General features: G+C 42.8%; 1 protein-coding gene across 1 annotated transcript in view; it reads right to left on the bottom strand.

Annotated features, from left to right (window-relative positions):
* Positions 1-24,411, bottom strand: part of ABCC9 (ATP binding cassette subfamily C member 9) — a 145,730-nt gene that overhangs the window by 94,455 nt on the left and 26,864 nt on the right. Inside the window, exons 7-14 of the mRNA XM_058190933.1 lie at positions 19,685-19,885; positions 17,614-17,772; positions 16,233-16,388; positions 13,903-14,037; positions 11,584-11,746; positions 8,655-8,695; positions 6,895-7,037; positions 2,809-2,917 (exon numbers count right to left, since the gene is read on the bottom strand). Of these exons, the coding sequence (XP_058046916.1) occupies positions 2,809-2,917; positions 6,895-7,037; positions 8,655-8,695; positions 11,584-11,746; positions 13,903-14,037; positions 16,233-16,388; positions 17,614-17,772; positions 19,685-19,885 (1,107 nt within the window). The remainder of the gene's footprint in view (positions 1-2,808; positions 2,918-6,894; positions 7,038-8,654; positions 8,696-11,583; positions 11,747-13,902; positions 14,038-16,232; positions 16,389-17,613; positions 17,773-19,684; positions 19,886-24,411) is intronic.

The raw sequence follows: 24,411 nt of genomic DNA, 5'->3' as shown, positions 1-24,411 counted from the left end.
CAACCAACAAATGCTCTGTCTTACACATTGGAAAAAAGAATCAGAACACTAAATACAAGCAAAGTGGACATGATCTTGTAGATGACCCTCACTTTGTCAAGGACCTTGGAGAACTCATATCAAATGATCTAATTGCCAAAGCCCACTGTAACAACATCACTAAAAAGGCATTAAGGGTTGTAAACCTAATCTTGCATAGCTTATTCTCCTGTAATATTACAATACTAATCAGAGCATACAAAACATTTGCTAGACCAATTCTCAAATACAGCTCATCTGTCTGGAACCCACATTGCATACAACTGAATGTGTCCAGAAATATTTCACAATAAGAGTTCTCCACTCCTCCACTTGCAACAAAATACCTTATGCCACCAGACTTGAAATTTGGGGCTTAGAAAATTTAGAACTACGCTGCCTTCGGTATGACCTAAGCACAGCTCATAAAATCATCTGCTACAATGTCCTACTTGTCAATGACTACTTCAGCTTCAACCACAACAATACATGAGCAAACTCAAGGTAAACCGCTCCAACCTTGATTGCAGAAAATATGACTTCAGCAACAGAGTGGTCAATGCCTGGAATGCACTACCTGACTCTGTGGTTTCTTCCCCAAACCCCCAAAACTTTAAGCTTAAACTGTCTACTGTTGACCTCACCCCATTCCTCATAGGTCTGTAAGGGGCATGCTTAAGAGCACCACCGTGCCTTCCGTCCCTGTCCTAATGTTCCCTTTAATTGTATTCATTTTATGTATTCAATTCATGCTTATACTTATACATGTTATCTAACACGTACTCGACAAATAAATAAAACAACCTCAGAAAGAGTGTTTTGCAGCCTATAAAGTACTTCGAGATGTCATAAAATGTCATGCCCTCCCTCCCGGCAACATACATGATCGTCATCTGGATGTGTGCCCCCCGGGTTCGAATTTATGACTCGCCCTGCGATCAGGCGTTTGCTATTCGCAAGCTCGTCTGCCAGCTTCCCCAAAAATTCAATGGAGAAGACGGCAGAGAAGATTGAAAGCCTGTCGCTGCCCGCCAAGAGGACTCTGTCTTTCGTCTCTTGGGGATTACTGAAAGAGCTGCCTAGCGAGGGAACCTGACATTCTTCGGAGGGGGCAAGGGGGGGGCAGAAATCTAGTTCAGATCCAGATGATTTGCGTTGCTGCACTCCTGCCAAAAGCATTTCCTTCCACGCATGGAGGAGAGGCGATATCTTTTGGCAGTCAACTCTTTCAGTCAGCCCCTAGAGACAAGAGGGAGTCAAATCCATGCAGAGAACAGAGAGGCAGCACAGTAAGTTAAGTAACACAGGACATCTCAGGCAGATGGGGAAGGCCCTGAAAGGCTTAATGTTGGATTTCGGTGGGATTTTCAGTTCAGGTAAAACTTCCCAGGTTCCTGCCCTCCACTGGCACTCCATGTTCAATACCTGGGACTCTGTCCATTAAAAAAAAATTTTTGTGGTCGTTTAATGATTCCGTAATTGGAATTCCGAATTGTGGAGTCAGGGCAACTGAATGGAGCTGAGTGTTTACTGGCCAGTTGCCCTTCCTGTCACCAGTGCGGAGTTTTTTTCCCCCCAGCAGATATATTCTCATTGTGCCCAGAGAGAGAAATCTCTGCCTCTATCTAGGATTGAACTCACAGCCTCCTGATTGTGAGGTGAGCGCTCCACCTCTAGGCCACCGCACCACTCGCTCTGTCCATTTAATGACTTGTGCGATCACTTAACGACCACCACCAGAAGTGCCAGGATTGCAGTTGTTGAGCGAAGCAGCCACGTGGCATCTCACATAACGTTTGCTTCACTCAGCAACCAAGATTCCAGGCTCGGTTATGGTGGTAAGTGGAGGACTACCTATCTAGTTTCTTTCACTCATCTTCTTTCCTGGAATGGATCAGATCTTGTTTCATGTTCCCTAAGTTCTTTTAAATCATGATACTTAGTGGTCTATTTTCATCACTGCTGGTCCAAAGTCCAGATGAAAAAAAAGAGAGAAAGACTGATTATTCAGCTAGCAATCCGTCTTATAAAACATTTTCATCTCTACTGAAATAATAGATACTGTTCAATGAGACCTGATAAAAACCGCCATGTTTCTCAATCTTGGCAGCGTTAAGATGTGCGGACTTCAACTCCCAAAATTCCCCAGCCAGTATGCTGACTCTGGAATTCTGGGAGTAGAAGTCCATACATTTTAAAGTTGCCAAGGTAACGGAACGCTGCCATAGAGCAATCATTGCCAGAGTGTTATTCATGTATATTGTATTGCAGCTTTTCATCTTGTCGTTTGACATTATGAGCTTTCCAGAATCATTAAAATCATGCAGTAATAGCACTTAGACTTATATACCGCTTCATAGTGCTTTTTACAGCCCGTCTCTAAGCGGTTTACAGAGTCAGCATATTGCCCCCCAACAATCTGGGTCCCAAACCTAAACCTGTAGTGCCTAAATCTAAACCTAAATCAATCAATAAATCCCAGCCCAGTCTTCTATATTTATGTTACTTTGCAAATAATTATCAAAATTAATAATCCGTTCCTACTTATTAAAAAGTAGCAATTTTTTCTTACTGCTAAGAACCTCATTTATTTAAGTGAGATCATTCCGTAGTCTTCAGAGTTCTTATAAAAAATAGTATAGGGAACTGGCTATCAGTAGACATAAATCTGTAATATATTTTGAAGCTTAAAATAAAAGGAAGAGGAGGAGGAGGAGGAGGAGGAGGAGGAGGAGGAGGAGGAGGAGGAGGAGGAGGAGGAGGAGGAGGAGGAGGAGAATCATCCCTTACTAATCCTGTGTGCTTTTTACACGATTCATATGCCAATGGGCTCTCTCCATTTCTCCAGCTGTCATCTCCAATCTCATCACTTAAGAGAAATTCATTTAATTTCTGCACACTAGAAAACAGAAAGAAAGAAACAAAAACTAGTGATAACACACAAAATTGTTAAGATGCTTTTATAGTGTTGTGAGTTCTCCATCACTGGAGGTTTTTAAGAAGAGATTGGACAACCATTTGTCCGGAATGGTATAGGGTTTCCTGCTTGAGCAGGGGGTGGATTGGAAGACCTCCAAGGTCCCTTCCAATTCTGTTATTCTGTTAGCCTTTGTTGGTCATAATAAAAATACCAGACTCCTCACATTTCCACTCTTACTGAGAGCGGCTCTTTAAATTAATTTCCCCCAATATGGTTTTGTAAATATAATATTGGCGGCCCATGCTATTATTCCAATATATCTGATATATTGATAATTATAAGCTTCCCAACTGCTTAATCACCCAGTGATCCAAGATGTATAAAAGTCTGCAAACAAATGAAGGCAAATATAATGATGTGAAATCAAATTTGAGTCACTCACTCACTGGGACCAGAGTTTTACTCTTTCGAGCTTGAAAACAATTTATAGATAAACAAGCATATTTTAAAATGATAATAATAGTAATAGTAACAAACACACCATGTCAGGAATGTGAAAAAAGAATTTGGATTGTTCCTATGGGTTCACAAATCACCCTAACCTTGGGCTTGTTGGAAAAAGAGGTATTTTACACTGTCCTAAAGAAAGGGCAGCCATTTAAATAAAACTCTTTAATAGTAAATTAGAGAAATAAGGCAACTTCACCAAACGAAATGGAGCAGTTTGGTAAGAAGGTCTATGGAGAGTCTTAATCATCCAGGTCATGGTTATCCAGAAGGTGCTTTTCCAAAAAGCAACTGGACTTTGTTTTTTTTCCCTTGAAACTATTTCGCTTCTCACCCAAAAAAAGCTGCTTCAGTTCTCGCTAAAGGACTTCTTCTCTGATGAACTGAAGAAGCTTTTTGGATGAGAAGCGAAATGTTTTCAAGGGGAAAAAAACCCCAAGAAACTCCTGTTGCCTTTTGGAAAAGCACTTTTGGGACAGTTTGGACATATATAGAGAACATATATAGATTGAATTACTCTTGGTACAGAGCACTTCTTTCTGTAAACTAAATTGATGGAGGGTAACCAGGTTGATGTAGAAGGAAATGAAGCGCCAAGCATTATTTATCCTCCTGCAATTATTTTGGCTGTTGAGGGCAAAACAGAGAAAATTTATCCTTGAAAAAGTTGCATTCTGTCTTGGCAAACACTGAACCGCTTCATCTGATCTACCCACAGTGCAATGGACCTGCTAGTTTTGGAACTACAGGATGCTAAATATAGCACCCACACAGTGAGGAATCTTGATCCTTTATACAACATTAAGATTTATTTTTTCTTTTCTTTTCTTTTGGACTATTTGGAAGGAAGAAGAACAAAATGTTTAGACTTTAAAAAGGAGCTTTTTAAAGGTTTCTTGTGGTGGCATTTGCACATTTCCACCCAACTGATTTTGTGGGATTTGGGGGGTGGGGGAAAGGCTTGAGTCTTTTTTTATCGGTTTGTTATACTTTTTTTTTGTCAGCGTCCATATTTTTTTCCAGAATGTTCTCTGATGCAGAATCATTCAGAGACATTTCCGGGTGAAGAACAAAAGCCAAAATTAAACAAAAGAATGGAGCTGTGTCTAAGTTCAAACAGAAAAAAAATAAATTAGCCAGTCTCTGACAATTTATATACACATAATTTAATATGACACGTCAAAACTTTCATGCTGTGTTTTGTTAACTGTTTCTCTGCCAAACTTCAGGAATTTGTTCATAATTGTTGAATGATTTTGTCTCAAGGTATCAGCTGCCATGGGGATGAGGAGGGTGGGGTTCAATGCTTGAATGTCCCAAGAAGAATTAATCATCTAAAAAACTTCCAGTGATAAGGCAGATACCGTATTTTTTGGAGTATAAGACACACCTTTTTCCCCCAAAAAAGAGGGTGAAAATCTGGGTGCATCTTATACTCCGAATGTAGCCCCATCCAGAGGTTTCAGAGGCTGAGAAAAGCATCAGAAACGAAGCTTCAGAAAGGAAGCCCCCAAACAGAGCTTCAGAAAAAAAAGCCTCCAAACAGAGCTTCAGAGGCTTTTTTTCTGTAGCTGTTTCGGAGGCTTTCAGAGGCAGAAAAAAAAGCAAAAAAAAAGCAAGGCGCAGAGCTCAAAACCAAGGAACCTGTTGCTAAAATTCACCTCTGGGAACAGCTGATTGGGGGTATTCTGGGAGGCCGATCCACCTGCCAATCAGCTTTTTTCTTATTTTCCTCCCCAAAAACTAAGGTGCGTCTTATACTCCAAAAAATACGGTAAGTAGACTGAATAGCGTCATTTATTCTGGTACGATTCCCAGTGAAATATCTTATGAATATGAACATTTTGTAAATATTCAAGATACGGACCATGATGTATGAACAGAAGTTATGGAAAAAATACTGCATAAAAAGTGTTTTAACAGAAATATAATTTGGGATCAAATAAATGATGCTTATTTATTTATTCTGCTTGTCACAATATGTCTTTTCTGATATACAGATAGTCCTGGACTTACAATAGGTGAGTCCAAAATATCCATTCCTAAGCAAGACAGGTGCGAAATGAGTTTTGTCCCATTTTACGACCTTTCTCGTCATAGTTGTTAAGTGAAATGCTGCGGTTGTTAAATTAATAACACGGTTGTTATCTGAATCTGGCTTCTCCATAGACTTTCCCTGCAAGAAGGTCACAAAAGGTGATCACATGAGCCCGGCACCCTGCAACCGTCATAAATATGAACCAGTTGCTAAGCATGCAAATTTTGGCTTAGCAAACAGAAATATTGGGATCAACTGTGCTTGTAAGTCGAGGACTACTTGTCAAGCTCTCATAATACTTCAGTTACAATGATGAAGATGGTCATGGGAATCCACCCTTTGAAGAAACACCAGGAATGTCCCTTGATCTCCACAAGTCTACTTATTTGGAAGAAGGCATATGTCAGGCCTGGAAACCATACTAGGCCGTAGGTTTTCCAGACGCTGCTACATTTCTCCCCTGAGGGGGAGAAGAGGGGGTGATGGGTATGCTTACATTCTTCAAGCGGTCAAGGTCGGATTGTGTTCGCATCTGCAGAAGGAGTGGCAAGAAGAGGTTTCGAATAAAGTGGAAGAACGTTGGACCATGTGACCGGCAAAGAGGTTAGGGGGGTGGGACTCTTGGGGTTTGTATAACTGAGAAAAGAATCCGGAAGTTTCAGTTTTGGAATTTCACTCATCGTGTGCCAGTTTCCTTATGCTAGTAAAGAACTTTGAAAGACAATGGCTTCTGAGATTTTTTTTATATAGAAGAGGTTTTTCTGGAACCTTGACAGCATAATGGTGAGGTTGTCCCATTGGGCAAACCCCAATTTACAGGGGCTGCCACAAAGAAGAGGGAGTCAAGCTATTCTCCAAAGCAGTTGAGGACAGGACAAGAAACAATGGGTGGAAACTAAGCAAAGAGAGAAGCAACTTAGAACTAAGGAGAAATTTCCTGACAGTGAGAACAATTAATCAGTGGAACAATTTGCCTCCAGAAATTGTGAATGCTCCAACACTAGAAGTTTTAAGAAGAGATCGGATAACCATTTGTCTGATGTGGTGTAGGTTTTCCTGCTCAAGCAGGGGGTTGGACTAGAACAGGGGTCTCCAACCTTGGCAACTTTAAGCTTGGAGGACTCCAACTCCCAGAATTCCTCAGCCAGCAAACCTGGCTGGGGAATTCTGGGAGTTGAAGTCCTCCAGGCTTAAAGTTGCCACGGTTGGAGACCACTGGACTAGAAGACCTCCAAGGTCCCTTCCAACTCTTGTTATTCTATTCTATTCTATTCTATTCTATTCTATTCTATTCTATTCTATTCTATTCTATTCTATTCTATTCTAGTTAGTCTACTCTACTCTAGTCTACTTCAATATAGTTTGTTGGTTAAATTGTAACTGCTCTGTTTTAAAGCATTATCTCACCTACCTTATGATGGCCTTGACCGCAAATCTAACAACGGTGGACAGCAGGAACAAGGGTGTGACCAGGATGTGGAACAGCGAGAGAGACGCAAAAGCTTGAGCTGTAGTCAGCTGTGAATCTTCAGCGTATGTGTAGGTCACAAAAGTCTGGTGGATCAAGAAAAGAAGATAACGATGAGTAGAGGCAAATGTTGCTTTTCAAAGAAACCATGGGGTCTTAAACTCAATTCAAAGACCACTTGATGTTCTTCTTTACGTTTTCTAGCTAGGTGGTGGGATGACCTCCATATTACTGCAGCTATCAGCTTCTAAGCCCCCTCCTCTCTTGTTTCTATGAATCTCCATGAAGTGTCTTACATCAGTGTCCTCTACAGCAGGAATCTCCAACCTTGGCAACTTTAAGCCTGGCGGACTTCAACTCCCAGAATTCTGGGAGTTGAAGTCCACCAGGCTTAAAGTTGCCATGGTTGGAGACTCCTGCCCTACAGCAGCTGTCACTCAGGGGGAAACATAGCTGCTTTAAAGAGCTGCAGAGGACCTGTCTGAGGAATCAAATTCAAAGCATTGCTAGCCTTATTGACACACCCTTCCTTTCAAGAACTATGGATATAAATTAAATGTACATCAAAACTGCAAACTGGTAAAAGGAACACCCTGCACGGTGGCAAGGCAAGCTTGTCCCTTTTGTATACGCACCGTGATGTTGCACCGATAGGAAAAAAAGGGGGAGAGTTTACATCATTTAAGAAATATCTGGAATATAGATTTCTTTATTTATTTCTTGGATTCACAGGTCTTCCCTATGGTACTATTTAAGTGCTAGACTTTGCTCGTCATTATAACGTATTTCCGGTAAAGAAACCTTCCTTATTGCGATAAGTATAAAATTTGCTCCATTAAATTCTATTTATCTCGCCTTTATTGTTTTTGCAAATTAGTCAATGTGGCAAACATACCCAACCCACCTTCTGTCCTCCTGTTGTCCCCACAACCACCACCTGTGAGGTGAGGTGAGGCTGAGAGTGACGAATTGGCTTTCATGGCTAAAGCAAGACTAGAACTCACGCGCTCCTAGTGATTGGCTCGAAGTCACCTGGCTGGTTTTCTTGGTTAAGGCAGGACTTGAACTCATGGCCTCCTGCTTTCTAGCTTGGTTGCCTTAACCACTGGACCAAATTGACTCAAATCCTTGCTAACTCAAGGTAAACTGCTCCAAACTTGATTGCAGAAAATATGACTTCAGTAACAGAGTGTCTGGAATGCACTACCTGACTCTGTGGTTTCTTCCCCCAAATCCCAAAACTTTAAGCTTAAACTATCTACTGTTGACCTCACCCCATTCCTAAGAGGTCTGTAAGGGGCATGCATAAGTGCACCAGCATGCCTACCGTCTCCGTCCTAATATTCCTTTTTACTTACTCTTTTCATGTATTCAAATTATAGAATAGAATAGAATTTTATTGGCCAAGTGTGATTGGACACACAAGGAATTTGTCTTGGTGCATATGCTCTCAGTGTACATAAAAGAAAAGATACGTTCATCAAGGTACAATGTTTATGTTTATACTTTTACCTGTTATCTTATATATGATTGACAAAATAAATAAATAAAATAAAAAAGATAAGCTTTCTACTCTTTGGACACCAAAACGCCCTGATTTGTATTTCAAGAAATAGAGATTATTGGGAAAAAAATAAAGATCCCGAGCGTATTTTATATTGACGTGCATCAACCCACCCACCTACCCCCAAAACCATTCTTACCGCGAGAACAGCTGCAATAGGTATAGCTGCATTCATAAAAACTGCGAAAAACAAACACAAACCATCCATTCATTTGAGACACCAAATATTTCAGAATCTGTACAGCACAATGTTTCCATATTATTTTCTGCCAGAACTATATATATATATATATATATGGGTCTTTGGTTATTCGGGTTTTCTCCCGCGTAAAATTAGAAGAGTCTTGGCGACGTTTCGACAAAGTCTCATTCGTCATCTTCAGGCTTCAGCTTCATGCTTCTAGGAGCAATGTGTGACCTGAATAACCAAAGACCTACATACAAACACTCTCAGAAAACATATATATATATATATAAGCACCTTTGTGCTTCTAGGAGCAATGTGTGATCACAGCTGTTTGCGATCACACATTGCTCCTAGAAGCACGAAGCTGATAACACCAGCCTGAAGATGACGAATGAGACTTTGTCAAAATGTCTCCAAGACACTTCCAATTTTACGCGGGAGAAAACCCGAATAACCAAAGACCTATGTGTGTGTGTGTCCTTAAGAGGGAAAAGAATTATTTTCCCGTCAAATAAAAACAAACGGGAAATATTACTGTTTGTATATTTCCCAGTTTGTATATAGTTTGCATTGGGGAACATATTCCCAGGAGACCTTGTACTTTTTAAAATGTAAGTCTGTGAGAAAAGGAATTATTTGAAATTATGGTGGTGTATTAGCTGAAGCCCTAGAGAGCTCCTTGAAACTACAAACAAAGCCATTTATCATCCTTTCGTAGACGTGGTCTCAGTAATTACTAATGTAAACCAACTCATGTCACCAAGTTTAAAAGGAACCCTTTGGAATTATTTGGAGATGGTTGCCATGCATCTCAGAGTATGAGAAAAGCAAAAAATAGGTCAGAAGATCATTTTTATTGGATGGGGGGGGGTTGTCTCTTTTTTTCCCTTAGTCAAGGGAAATATTAACTCATAAACTTCATTTTGGGACACAGGAAGTGTCACAAGGCTGAAAAAATGAATACAGACATGTGGGAAACATAACATTTTCGCTGCGTGTGATTCCTCTGTTCAGAGCTGAAACGGAGAGGAAATTGAATTTTAGAAATAAACAGAAGCTAAACTAACCTAAACAATAGCACACGTGTCCCCATAGTCCCGTGAGGGCAAACCTATGGCACGCCTGCCCGAAGTGGCATGCGGAGCTGTGTCGCCTGGCATGCGTGGCGTCACCCGTTCCTCTTCCGGGTTTCTGGGCGCGACGATCAGCTGGCTTTTGTGCGTGCAGCAGTGCTGGAAACCGGAAGAGCTGGTCTTCCGTTTTCTGGTCTGAGCATGTGCGGCAATAACCAGAAGATGTGCGCGCTGGAAACCAGAAGTACCTTATCTGGCACGCACATGCCCCCTGGGCAGCTGCTCTTCCTGGTTGTGGCCCTGACGAGCATATGTGCGCACGCTCCCTTTTCAGCTCTCGGTGCTAAAAAGGTTCACCATCTCTGCCATAGACTCTAGTTCCTATTTGTCTGCTACAGAATATAGACTCATACTGCTGGAAGGGAGCTTGGAGATCTTATAGTCCCATGATGGCGAACCTATGGCACACGTGCCACAGGTGGCGCGCAGATCCATATTGGTGGGCATGCAAGCTCAGCTCTGGCATGCATGTGCACGTTGGCCGGCCAGGTGATTTTTGGACCTTCCAGAAGTAGGGAAACAGGTTCTTTTCTACCTCTGGAGGGTCTGGGGGTGGGTGGGGAAGGCTTGTTTTTTGCTCTCTCCAGGCTTCTCTGGTGGGACCGTAAATCGGCAAACAGGTCTTTTCCGGCTTCCAGTTGGCCTTCAGGGGGATGGGGAAATCTGTTTTTGCTCTCCCCAGGCTCCTAGAGAGGCTCTGGAGCCTGGAGAGAGCAAAAAACGGCCTACCGGGCCCACTGGGCCATCGCGTGCCAAAAGTGGGGGGAGTGTGGGTGGGGGGGTCATGCGCGCATGCACGGGGGGACGCATATAATTATGAGTGTAGGCACATTCACGTGACCCCCCACGCTCTCCCCGCTTTTGGCACACAATGGCAAAAAGGTTAGCCATCACTATTATAGTCCAACCCTCTCCTCAAGGCAGGGGACCTTATACCAGCCTGGTCAAATGGTTAAGGTAGACATTCCTAGTTCCTGCAACTGTTCATCATACAATTTAGCCCCTTCCAGACCCTTAATCATCTTTGTTGGTCTTCTCTGCTTCAACGTCTATTTTGTATCATGGCGACCAAGAACTGTATGCGAGAGTCCAAGTGTGGCCTCACTACTGTAGTATAAAATGATATTATCACTTCTCACGATCTTGATGTCTTTCCTTCTGTTGATATAGCCCAGGATTGCATTGGCTAAGATTAGAGCATCAAATTCAAAAACTAAACGGGGGCCCTCCAAACTTGGCAACTGATGGACTTCAACTCCTAGAATTCCTGAGCCAAAATAGCCTCCTCCTATTCCCCTGCCCCAACAACAACCCTGTGAGGTGAGTTGGACTGGGCCGAAGTCACTCAGCCAGTCCCGCCTTTCATGCTTAAGGCGGGACTGGAACTCACTGTCTCCTGGTGATTGGCCCAAAGTCACCCATGTGGCTTTCATGGGTACAGCCAGACTAGAACTCACAGTCTCCTGGTTTCTAGCCTGATGCCTTAACCACTACAACAGATTGGCTCTCTGCTATACTCAGTATTGCTGTAGACTAAGTTACGTTCTTATCTTTCTATGTCAAAACATGAGTTAATTTTCTGTTTGTTTTCTTTCTTTCTTTTTTTAAAGAAAGCACTAAATTTATGAAACCCCCTCCCCCTAAAGAAGCCACCCTTTATTAGTTTTTGGATAATAGTTAATATCAAATAAAGAAACTAAATAAGGCAGATCAACCCATTCAGCCATACAATGTCAGCAACTACTTACTGGAAAGCGACGTATACAGAGCAAAAGTTTTGAGACTCGTTAGTTCTTTCATCCGCGTATCCTCCACGTTTTGACAGAAGACGTGCTCCCAGGCATATAACTTTAAGAGTTTGATGCCTTTTAATATTTCGTTGGTCTTCTTCAGCCTCTCTGTAGAATAATCCTTGTTCCATAAAAAGGAAAGAGGTGCAGAAAGATAAAATGGGATTAATGTCATTTTAAGAGAAGAAATGGAGGTAGTGACAGATTTTATTTTCCTGGGCTCCAAGATCACCGCAGATGGGGACTGCAGCCAAGAAATTAAAAGACGCTTGCTCCTGGGGAGGAAAGCTATGGCAAATCTAGACAGTGTACTAAAAAGCAGAGGCATCACCCTGCCAACAAAAGTGCGTATAGTCAAGGCGATGGTTTTCCCAGTTGCAATGTATGGCTGTGAAGGTTGGACCATAAGAAAGGCTGAGCGCCAAAGAATTGAGGCCTTTGAACTAAGGTGCTGGAGAAGACTCCTGCGAGTCCCTTGGACTGCAAGGCAAACAAACAAGTCAGTCCTAGAGGAGATCAACCCTGACTGCTCTTTAGAAGGCCAGATCCTGAAGATGAAACTGAAATACTTTGGCCACCTAATGAGAAGGAAGGACTCACTGGAGAAGAGCTTAATGCTGGGAAAGATTGAGGGCAAAAGAAGAAGGACGGCAGAGAACGAGGTGGCTGGATGGAGTCACTGAAGCAGTAGGCATGAGTTTAAATGGACTCCAGAGGATGGTAGAGGACAGGAAGGCCTGGAGGAATGCTGTCCATGGGGTCGCGATGGGTCGGATACGACTTCGCAACTAACAACAATAAAAGGGGAGGGGGACTACTGGAGTCAATGACAGACTTTTATGGGAAAACAGCCTTTATGTCTTTGAGGTCTGCCTTCCCCAGGCTGATATATCCCATGTGTCAAACGACAATTACCATCATCCTCAGCTACCATGATCACACTAAGTTGAAGTGACAGGAAGTGTAAGCCAACAAATCTTCATATGTTTTAGTCTCCAGGCCTTTAATCATCTTAGTTGCTCTCCTTTGCACTTTTTCCAAAATCTTAACATCTTTTTTTGTAATGTGGGGACCAAATCAGGATGCAGTATTCAACGTGTGGCCTCACTAAGGCTTTATAAAGTGGTACGAATACTTCATGTGATTTGGATTCTATGCCTTTCCTTAATCTCTTAATCTCTGGAAGTTTTAAAGAAGAGATTGGAGACCGATTTGTTTGAAATGTATAGCGTTTCCTGCTTGAGCAGTGAGTTGGACAAGGTCCCTTCCAACCAGGGATGAAATCCAGCAGGTTCTGACAAGTTCTGCAGAACTGGTAGCGGAAATTTTAAGCAGTTCGGAGAACCGGTAGCGGAAATTTTGTGTAGCGCGGAGAACTGGCAAATACCACCTCTGGCTGGCCCCAGAGTAGGGTGGGAATGTGGAATCCTTCCCCCAGGAGTGGGGAGCAGATGGGGATTTTGCAGTATCTTTCTCCTGGAGTGGGGTGGGAATGGAGATTTTGCAATATCCTTCCCCCAGGAGTGGGGAGGGAATGGGGATTTTGCAGTATCTTTCTCCTGGAGTGGGGTGGGAATGGAGATTTTGCAATATCCTTCCCCCAGGAGTGGGGAGGGAATGGGGATTTTGCAGTATCTTTCTCCTGGAGTGGGGTGGGAATGGAGATTTTGCAATATCCTTCCCCCAGGAGTGGGGAGGGAATGGGGATTTTGCAGTATCTTTCTCCTGGAGTGGGGTGGGAATGGATTTTTTGCCATATCCTTCCCCCGGGAGTGGGGAGGGGATGGGGATTTTGCAGTATCTTTCTCCTGGAGTGGGGTGGGAATGGAGATTTTGCAATATCCTTCTCCCAGGAGTGGGGAGGGAATGGAGGTTTTGCAATATCCTTTCTCCTGGAGTGGGGTGGGAATGGAGATTTTGCAATATCCTTCCCCCAGGAGTGGGGAGGGGATGGGGATTTTGCAGTATTTTTCTCCTGGAGTGGGGTGGGAATGGAGATTTTGCAATATCCTTCTCCCAGGAGTGGGGAGGGAATGGAGGTTTTGCAATATCCTTTCCCTGCCATGCCCACCAAGCCACGCCCACAGAACCGGTAGTAAAAAATAATTGGATTTCGCCACTGCTTCCAACTCTATCATTCTGTACTGTATGCATCGGTTTGATTGGACAATAACTTAATACAATATAGTTTCAATGACACGTGTGCTCTGGTTCAAGAAGAACAACTTTTGACAGCTCACATTAAAACAGAAATAGAATGAAGCAAGAATAACTTACAAGAGTACTTTTTTGGGCCTCGGCCAACTTGGTTGCGATGAAATACTGGATGGGAGCCAGCAGTAAGATCACAGCGGCCCCCACCACCGCACTCCTTCCTAGTAAGTGGTAGAGTAGGATCACTCCCATAATAATCTACAAAGAACAGGGGAAAGGAGAAGGGCTTAGAAAACACCATTTGTTTGCACGTAACTGCACCGATTTTTGACTGTGAAGCGGTGTACAAGTCTAAGTGCTATTGATATTAGTTAGAATGGCTGTAAAAGCACTATGAAGCAGCATATAAATCTAAGTGCTAATTACTATTTATCATTTTTAATGCCTTGAAGGCAGGAGTTGAAACCCTGAGCACGCACAAAATCGGTCAGTTATGTGGGTAACCCACTTTATGACTGTCACAACTTAACAACCGTAATGGACGGGCTTCATTAAAGTCATAAGCTGAGGACTGCCTTAATTAGGATCAAATCCGATTTATTTCAGTTTATACAATTATCAAACTAAATACTAGATTCGTGTGTCTCTGGGATCAGATGAGGAATACAGATATCATCAGCATATACCAGCATCTGGTCTGCCTGTCTGCCCGATTCCGTTAAAATTTTTAGAATTCCTGTCAGTCTTAAACCACAGTTTAAATAAGGACAACATGACTACTTCAGTTTCAACTACAATAACACAAGAGCTACCAATAGATTCAAACTTAATGTCAACCGCTCCAGTTTGGATTGCAGAAAATATGATTTCTATAACAGAATTATCTGTGCTTGGAATGCATTACCTGACTCTGTGGTCTCTTCTCATAACCCCAAAAGCTTTAAATAAAATCTATCCATTGTTGACCTCACCCCATTCCTGAGAGGACTCTAAGGGGCGTGCATAAGAGCACAAACGTGCCTACCATTCCTGTCCTTTTGTTTCTTCCCCTATATATATATATATATATATATATATATATATATATATATATATATATATATATATATATATATATATATATATATATATATATATATGTCTTTAGTTGTTCGGGTTTTCTCCGTGTAAAATTGGAAGTGTCTTGGCGGCGTTTCGGCGAAGTCTCATTCGTCATCTTCAGGCTTCAGCTTCTCACATTGCTCCCAGAAGCACGAAGCTGAAGCCTGAAGATGCAACAATTAAAGACCTATATACAAACACCCGTGAAAACCTCAGAAAACAAATATATATATATATATATATATATATGCTTATACTTCCTTGTTTCTCCTCATATATTTGTTTATACATTATATAATCTTTTAGTGTTATGCTTGTATATATTGTTTTGACAAAATTAAATAAAATAAATAAAAAAACATCTTTAGAGGATATCTCAACAAGTTGTGTATTTTACCAACGAGAGGGTACATTATTATTAATCACTCAGGATTTTGGATTGAAACACAGTTATTAATCACTTGTGATTTGATACACACAACTACATTATAAGACTACGTGGTGTAGTTGCCAATGACTGTCACATCGCTCTGATAGACGTTACACTACTAGCTTCAACCATGAACAATGTTTGTTAATTGAGGATCGTAGGAACTGAATACCATCAGTCCAAAGTACAGGGGTTCCTCAACTTATGACCACGAATGAGCCCAAAATTTCTGTTGCTAAGTGAAACATTTGTCAAGTGAGTTTTGCCCCATTTTATGACCTTCCTTGCCACAGTTGTTAATTGAATCATTGCATTTGATAAGTTAGTCATCTGGTTGTTAAGTGAACTTGGCTTCCTCATTGACTTTGCTTGTCAGAAGATTGCAAAAGGGGATCACATTGACCCCTGGACACTGTAACCGTCATAAATGTGAGTCAGTTGCCAAGCATCTGAATTTTGATCACGTGACCATGGGGATGCTGCAATGGTCATATAAGTGTGAAAAACGGTCATAAGTCTCTTTTTTCAGTGCCGTTGTAACTTGAATGGTCACTAAACGAGTTGTTGTAAGTCAAGGACTACCTGTACTTTGCAAAGTTAATGTAATCTGAACTTCTCATCCTTGGCAACTTTACGATGTGTGGACCTCAACTCCCAGCATACTGGTTGACTGGGGAATTCTGGGAGTTGAAGTTCAGACGTCTTCAAGTTGCCGAGATTTCAAAACACTGGCTTATTCCATACTATCTGAGGTAAAAATGAACTTGTCGTTCTTCATCATATCAGTGAGGATGGGACGCTTTTTAAGGGCTGGGAATCCTTCAGTTTCAGTCATATACTGTATTCTCTCTCCAAAACACTCAAATCAAAATTTAAATCTGTTGCTTTTTCCAAAAATTTGGCCCTTACTTCGATGCTCTACCTGAACGGGCATAGCCCACAAATTGGGACACAGGAACAAGAACCACATAAGTTGGTTTGTTTCTATGGCAACCAGGTTGTTAATCTGCCCTAATGTCATCTCTCCCATGGACAAATTAGACGTGGAAAGCCTCAGGATTTTGTTATAGATCATTGCCTAGGAAAAGAAGCAAGAAAAACACCAGTGAGTATTAGGAATTTCAGCATCAGAAATCACAACCGGTACAAGCTCATCGCAATGTAAGGGAACCATCATGTGGGCTGTAGTTCCAGTTTAAAATTTTAGAACCATACATTGGGACCATTCCTCCTAAATTCTGGAAATTTCTAACTCACCAATCTAGGGAGCATCAATTAATGGAAGGCTGGTTTATACAATGGTCCCATCTTCCCAATGTTGGATCTTCACACAACCAAGTGGAATGTATGGGTTGATATGGAAAATAACCAAGTTTATCACCACTCCTGTCATGTATCATGGTATATCATAGAACTGGATAAATAACCAATTCTATATCCATTTTTTTGTGTTTCATCAACACTAGACTGCTCCTATTCTAACAATTAATTAAGTTTATTTATTAAATTATTAGATACATATCCCACCATTCATTCAAGAGGTCAAAATGGACTACATTAGTGTACTGTATAAAAAACTGTAATCATATGAACTATATTTCATTGAAATTATACTGAGATATCAATGAAGTAAGTTCAATTATTTTTCATCCTAGCCTTTCCATTCCATTGTTTTGTCACGGCGGCATCTGAGATGCCAGTCAAAGGCCAAAATGGGTCTTTTGGAAAATCTTCTGGAAAACTGCATATCCCTGATATAAATGTCTTTTATCCTACTTTACCTACTTCTTAAGAACGAGCGGATTAAGTAAAGGTGTGAAGAATTAAAATCAGGGGTGGGCTGTTGGGGGTTCGCAGGGGCTCGGGAGAACCTCTAGCTAAGATTCTGTGCAGTTTGGAGAACCCCCAAATCCCACTCCTGGCTGGCCTTGCCTGCCCCTCCTCCCCTCCCAGGAGTTCCCATGCAGCCCATTTTGGGTGCAGGTAAGTGCAGGGCATGTGCGGAGGCTCGGGGAGGGCGAAAAATGGGCCTACTGGACATCCGGGCCCATATCTGACCTCCAGAGGGCCTCCGGAGCCTGGGGAGGCATTTTCGCCCTCCCAGAGGCTTGAGGAAAGCCTCTGGAGCCCAGGGAGGGCAACCCCCACCCGCTGTGGTGCAGGAGGCCAACTAGGCCACGCCCGCCATGGCCACGCCCACCCAGCAACCGGGCAGAGAACCCCTTGCTAAAATTTTGGAAGCCCACCCCTAATTAAAATCCTTATCAAAGGTTACAAGGGGATGAAATTTAGTCACTATTCACCAGTAAAGCTCCTCGTAGGTTGATGCCAGTTTCTATGGTAACATAATAGGAAGCTTGGAGAAATGTCCTCTGAAGGATAAGCGCCAGGAAGAGGAGAACAGCCAGGACATAATTGTCTTTGAGGAAATCTCTTGAGGTGAGGAATGGCCCTGTAGATGTCTTTGGAGTGAAGAGAAAGAAGCAACTTCAGAAAGCTTTGAAAGCATTCTCCAACCATAAAAGGAACAATTATGACCATCGTCTACATCAACAGTATCCAACCTTAGCAACTTTAACGCTTGTGGATATCAACTCCCAGAGTTGGGTAGTGTTGTGGCTCACCAGCAGCCAGTGGAGCTGGTGGCAGACTGAGACAGTGAGGAGGTTGGGGAGGAACATGGGCCAGTCCTGGAGTCCGGGGAAGGCTCTGATGAGTGCTCTGCATCGGAGGCAGAGACAGGGCCAGGGCCGTCTGACAGTTGTCAGCTGCCTTCGGAGTCAGACATCAGTGGGGCAGAAGAATAGCTGGAGCCTTTTCCCAGTGTGCGCATGGGCAGAGCTGTCAGGAGAAGGGAACAGCTAAGGAACAAGGGTCGACATGGGTGTAAAGCCACAGGTGGACAGTGAATGGCCCCACCCATAGGGAATAAAGAGGAGTGAAAGGGGAGGGGAGTTTGCAGGAGACAGTTCGCTTAATTGGTTCGTGACTCTCAGAGACTTCTTGCCAAGTTTTGAAAGTATCGGCCTGGCAGCTCTCTAAGCCAGGTAAGGTCTGTGACTGTAAATTCTCCCTTGAAAGACTTTGCTGGATGTGAATGAGAGGAAGTCACAGTAACTTAATAAAAAGGGTTTTTTGTTAGGACAAGGAGTCTGCTTCGTGTTTTGGGAAGCCTAGGTCAAAACAGCTGGTTGGGGAATTCTGGGAGTTGAAGTCCCCAAATCTTAAAGTGGCCAAGGTTGGACACACCTGACCTACATAGAGAATATGAATCAAGAGCAATTGCATACTAATCTCTTCAGTACAGTATTTCAATTCAGGAAGGTTTATTCTAAATTTAAGTAACAAAGATAGAAGGGACCTTGGAGGTCTTCTAGTCCAATCCCCTCCTCAGGCAGGAAACCCTATCCTATTTCAGACAAATGGCTGTCCAATCTCTTCTTAAAAACCTCCAGTGTTGGAGCTTTCACAACTTCTGGAGGCAAGTTGTTCCACTGATTAATTGTTCTCACTGTCAGGAAATTTCTCCTTAGTTCTAGATTGTTTCTCTCCTTGATTAGTTTCCATCCATTGCTTCTTCTGCCATTTGATGCCTTAGAAAATAAATTGATCCCCAGATTAAAAAGTAAAGGTAAAGATTCCACTCGCACATATGTGCTAGTTCTTCCCGACTCTAGGGGGCAGTGCTCATCTTCATTTCAAAGCCGAAGAGTCAGTGCTGTCTGAAGACATCTCCGTGGTCATGTGGCCGGCATGACTCAATGCCAAAGGCACACAGAATGCTGTTACCTTCCCACCAAAGGTGGTCCCTATTTTTCTACTTGCATTTTTTACCTGCTTTCGAACTGCTAGGTTTGCAGAAGCTGGGATAACTAACAGAAGCTCATCTCGTTACAGGGCACCAGGGATTTGAACCGCTGAACTGCTGATCTTTCGATCGACAAGCTCAGGGTCTTAGCCACTGAGGCACCGCGTCCCTGGTATGTCCCCCCGGTCCTTCTTTTCACCAGATTAGATATACCCAATTCCTGCATCCATAACCCCAGGTTTTTCCCAGAGTGAAAAAACAGTTGTGCAGAGGCAGGAAAGAGTAGGAGATACTGGTTGAGAACAACCAGAGGCAAATACACAAATGAATAGTCTAGCCCCGTGATGGCGAACCTATGGCATGCGTGCTGGAAGTGGCATGCAGAGCCATTTTTTCCAGGCACACAAGTTGTCGCCCAACTCACCTATAGCTGCGCATGCGCGCGCACCCCAGCTAGTGCAAAGCTGGCTGAGGAACTCTGGGAGTTGAAGTCCACAAGTCTTAAAGGGACTAAGGTTGGAGACCCCTGGTCTAGCCCATTATACCTGCTGGAATGGTTAACTTACAGTGGTGCTATTGCCGTCTGTAGAATTGCCTGGATTGGTGGATAAGCTGTCAATGATGCCAGAAATGCAAAGGGGTCCAGCAAACCCCAGGAGGTCTGCTAAATAGCGGAAGGTGCTGCTGAGGAGAATGGGGCGCCCAAACGCCCGATACATCGCTAACCAGATGGAAGGAGTACGGTTCGGATGGTCAGCTACCTTTTTCTGAAAAGAAAAGAAAAAAGGAATTCAATAAATAATGATTGAATAATGATTAATCAATCAATCATGGTTATTAATTTATTCATTTTATTTATTTATTTATTTATTAGATTTTTATACCGCCCTTCTCCCGAAGGACTCAGGGCGGCGTACAGCCAAAAGATAAAAACTCAATATATATACAATTAAAACAAAAATTTAAAACAAAGCATATTACAAAAAGGCCGACATTAAAAATTTAAAAATTTAAAACCCTAAAACAATAAAACCCCAATTAGAATTTAATAAAACTATTAAGTCAGTCTCGCTTGAATAAATAAGTGTGTTTTTAGCTCACGGCAAAAGGTCCGAAGATCAGGCACTTGGCGTAGGCCAGGGGGAAGTTTCGTTCCAGAGCGTAGGAGCTCCAACAGAGAAGGCCCTGCCCCTGGGGGCCGCCAGCCGACATTGTTTGGTGGACGGCACCCTGAGAAGACCCTCTCTGTGTGAGCGTACGGGTCGGTGGGAGGCATAAGGTAACAGCAGGCGGTCCCGTAATAATTAAAATGGCTTAGGACCGGGTTACTTACGGGACCGCCTGCTGCTACCGGTGGCCTCCCATCGACCAGTGCGCTCCCACAGAGAGGGTCGGCCAGACAATGTCGACTGGTGACCCCCAGGGGGAGGGCCTTCTCTGCGGGGGCTCCAGCCCTCTGGAAGGAGCTACCCCCAGGGATACGCCAACTCCCTGACCTCTGGGCCTTCCGGCGTGAGTTGAAGACTCTTTTATTTCATCGTGCAGGACTGGCCTAATAGTTTTTAATGGGGGTTTTTAACAGCTTTTAGAATTTTCAGCCTATTTAAATCAATCTTTTAAATTTGTTTTTAATTTTTATATTTGTTATTCTTAGTTGGCTGTAAACCGCCCTGAGTCCTTCGGGAGAAGGGCGGTATAGAAATTGAAATAATAAATAAATAAAGTAAAATAAATAAAATTAGGTAAAGATAAAAGGTTTTCCGTGTAGGCCGAAGTGGGAGGAATACTGTTACCTTCCCATCGAAGTGGTACCTATTTATCTACTCGCATTTGCATGCTTTCGAACTGCTAGATGGACAGGAGCTGGAGCAAGAAATGGGAGCTCACCCCGCCACGAGGTGCTTGGTTCTCAAACCTGGGCTGCTGACCTTCCAGCGGACAAGTTTAATGTTTCTAACCACTGAGCCATCATGCCCCCTAACAATTAAAACCAATTAAGTAAATGCAAAGCTTTTTTTAAAAGTAATTTGAAAGTTAGAAAAAAATTAAAAGCTAGCTAGAAAAATAACTAATTATAAGCACGTTAGGCATCTATGCACTCTACATGGGGCTGCCCTTGAAGACAATCCAGAAACTTTCAACTGGTCCAGAATGTAGTTTTGGGTGCCCTGTCATTATCTGAGTCACACTAGGGCTACTTGATCAGCATTGGGTCCCAATTGCTTTTCAGGTGTAATTCAAGCAGTGGTGGGTTTCAAAATTTTTACTACCGGTTCTGTGGGTGTGGCTTGGTGGGCGTGGCAAGGAAAGATACTATAAAATCTCCATTCACTCCCCACTCCAGGGATTGGTTACTGCAAAATCTCCATTTCCTCCCAATCAGTGGGACTTGGGAGGCAGAGGGCGGGGCCAGTAACAGGTGGTATTTACTGGTTCTCCGAACTACTTGGAATTTCCGCTACCAGTTCTCCAGAACTGGTCAGAACCTGCTGAAACCCACCTCTGAATTCAAGGTGCTGGTTATCAGCTTTAGAGCCGTACATGTAATAGAGTTTGGTTATTTGCAATATTGTGGAGTCCTTGGTTCTCTCTGAGCTTGGTTGGTTTTTTGCAGACATTTGATTACCCAAGTAGGTAACACCATCAGTGTAACGCTGATCGGTGTGTAGCTCTGATGATTTTACTAGTTGGGTATAATAAAATATGTGCAAGAAAATAGCCAAGCTTAGAGAGGGCCAAGGATACCATAGTTCAACCCTGTGCTACAATATTGTCTTCTGTGGGTATTTGCCTCTATTCTTTTAGCCTTTGTAAGTGTGAAAAATAGTCATAAGCAGGGATGAAATGCTCCCGGTTTGGACCGGATCAGCTGATCCGGTAGTGATGGTGGTGGGTGGTTTGGAGAACCAGTAACAAAAATCCCTGCCCCGCTCCCCCATGCCCACCCAATGCCTGGTCACCCACTTGCCCGCTTACTGACTTGCCAGTTCTTTAAAAAAAATGCTTTTAAAAGATTAAAAAAAGGCTCTGATGATCACAGCTGAGCTGTGCGATCGTCAGAGCCTTTTTTTTACTTTTAAAAGCATTTTAAAAGCCGAATAGGTTGTAAAAAAAATGCTTTTAAAAGTAAAAAAAAAAAAAGATCGCGCGCCACAGCTGATCACACACCCCGGTGCGCTGTCCTACTTACCCCATGCCTCCTTTTGGCGTGAACTGCACGCACGCACCTTGCATTTGGTGTGTGGTGTGCAGTGCACATGCGCAGCCAGCGAACCAGTAGTAAACCGGTTCAGATTTCACCACTGGTCATAAGTCACTTCTTTTTCAATGGCAATCTAACTAAACGAATGAGTGGTGCGGTGTACCTAGAGGTGAAGCTCTCGCCTCACAATCAGGACGCTGTGAGTTCAATCCTAGGCCGAGGCAGATATTTCTCTCTCTGGGCACAATGAGAATATATCTGCTGAAAAACACTCTGCATTGGCGACAGGAAGGGCATCCGGCCAGTAAACACTCAGCTCCATTCAGTTGCCCAGACTGCACCCCACAAGGGATTACAGGGCCATTAAAAGAAAATATATATAAAAAACTAAATGAATGGTCGTGAGACAAGGACTACCTGTATATTGGAGCAAAAGCACTGGAATCAAAATTAAATAAATTAAATACCCACAGTAGGCATGAGGCAACCAGCCCAACCTCAGAGTAATGCAGAAAGAGTGAAAGATCCATTATTATTCATATTAAGGTAAAGGTTCCCCTCGCACATACGTGCTAATCGTTGCCGACTCTAGGGGGCGGTGCTCATCTCCGTTTCAAAGCCGAAGAGCCAGTGTTGTCCGAAAACGTCTCCGTGGTCATGTGGCCGGCATGACTCAACGCCAAAGGCGCACGGAACCTGTTACCTTCCCACCAAAGGTGTTCCCTATTTTTTCTACTTGCATTTTTACGTGCTTTCAAAACTGCTAGGTTGGCAGAAACTGGGACAAGTAAGGGGAGCTCACCCCATTACACAGCAGCACTAGGGATTCGAACCGCCGAGCTGCCGACCTTTCGATCAACAAGCTCAACATCCTAGCCCCTGAGCCACCGCGTCCCTATTATTATTCATATTACCGAAGACTAAAAATATCCATTGTCAATGATAACGTTATTTCCTTCTGTTCTTTTTTTACCCAGGTAAACAGAAAACATCAAAGCATTTCAGAGCAAGGTTTCCCAAGTTCCCGATGGATATATTGGGTGACAACTTCCATTAATATCTCAGCCAAAATAATGTTTCAGAGTTACAATGCATCCACATGGCGATTTTCCAAGGAACTTAGACATGGCTCACAACATACTTGGATGTTTGCGTTGTAGAAAATCTGACTCATCGGTCATCCTTGCCAAGTCATAGTCTACTAAATCATGGATGTTTGGCTGTGTAATTTACTCCCCATAACATGTCATATTTATGTACCGGATTTTTTTGGACTATAAGACGCACCGGACTATAAGATGCACCTAAATTTAGAAGAGGAAAATTAAAAAATGGGGGGGCCCTCCACCTGCCCCATTTTCAGCACTTTTGGGGGGCCTTTTTTCTGCCTTTTTCCAGCCTTTTTTTTTTTTTTTTGCCTGTTTTCAAGGCTTTTTTCAGCCTGTTTTGGGGGCTTTTTTTCAGCCCATTTTTAGGCTTTTCTCAGCATGTTTTCTAGGCTTTTTTGGCCCAATTTTGAGGCTTTTTTCGGCCTGTTTTTGACGTGTTTTTGGCCTGTTTTGAGGCTTTTTCCAGCCCATTTTTAAGGCTTTTCAGCCCATTTTCAAGGCTTTTTTGTCTCATTTCTGAGGCTTTTTTCAGCCCGTCTTGGCCTCAAAAACAGGCCAAAAAGCCTAGAAAACTGGCTGAAAAAAGCTTTGAAAACAGGCCAAAAAAAAAAAAAAAGCCCCAAAACAGGGCGTGTAGAGGTCAAAAAACACCCGATGGATGGGTGGGGCTTCAGCAATATTCGGTCTATAAGAAGCACAGACATTTTCACCCCCTTTTGGGAGACAAAAAAGTGCGTCTTATAGTCCGAAAAATACGGTACTTTGAACTGTGGAAATCTAGAAGCAGATTATTTTAAAAATGTAAATGAGTTGAAGATGCAGAAGGTTGCAAACATCCTGCTGAAAAATATGGAAATTAGCCTAAAATTAGAAAGAGCTTGGGAAGAGCTGTTCTCTGCTTAAGTTTAACATTTTGAAATTCCACCCTCTTTTCCTACCCTATTAATTTTCTCATCTCTTTGTCCTTTTTTCTTCCATTCCC

Source organism: Ahaetulla prasina, chromosome 7 (assembly GCF_028640845.1).
Source record: "Ahaetulla prasina isolate Xishuangbanna chromosome 7, ASM2864084v1, whole genome shotgun sequence".
Classification (NCBI taxonomy): Eukaryota; Metazoa; Chordata; class Lepidosauria; order Squamata; family Colubridae; genus Ahaetulla; species Ahaetulla prasina.
This window is presented reverse-complemented; position numbering and strand designations above follow the sequence as displayed.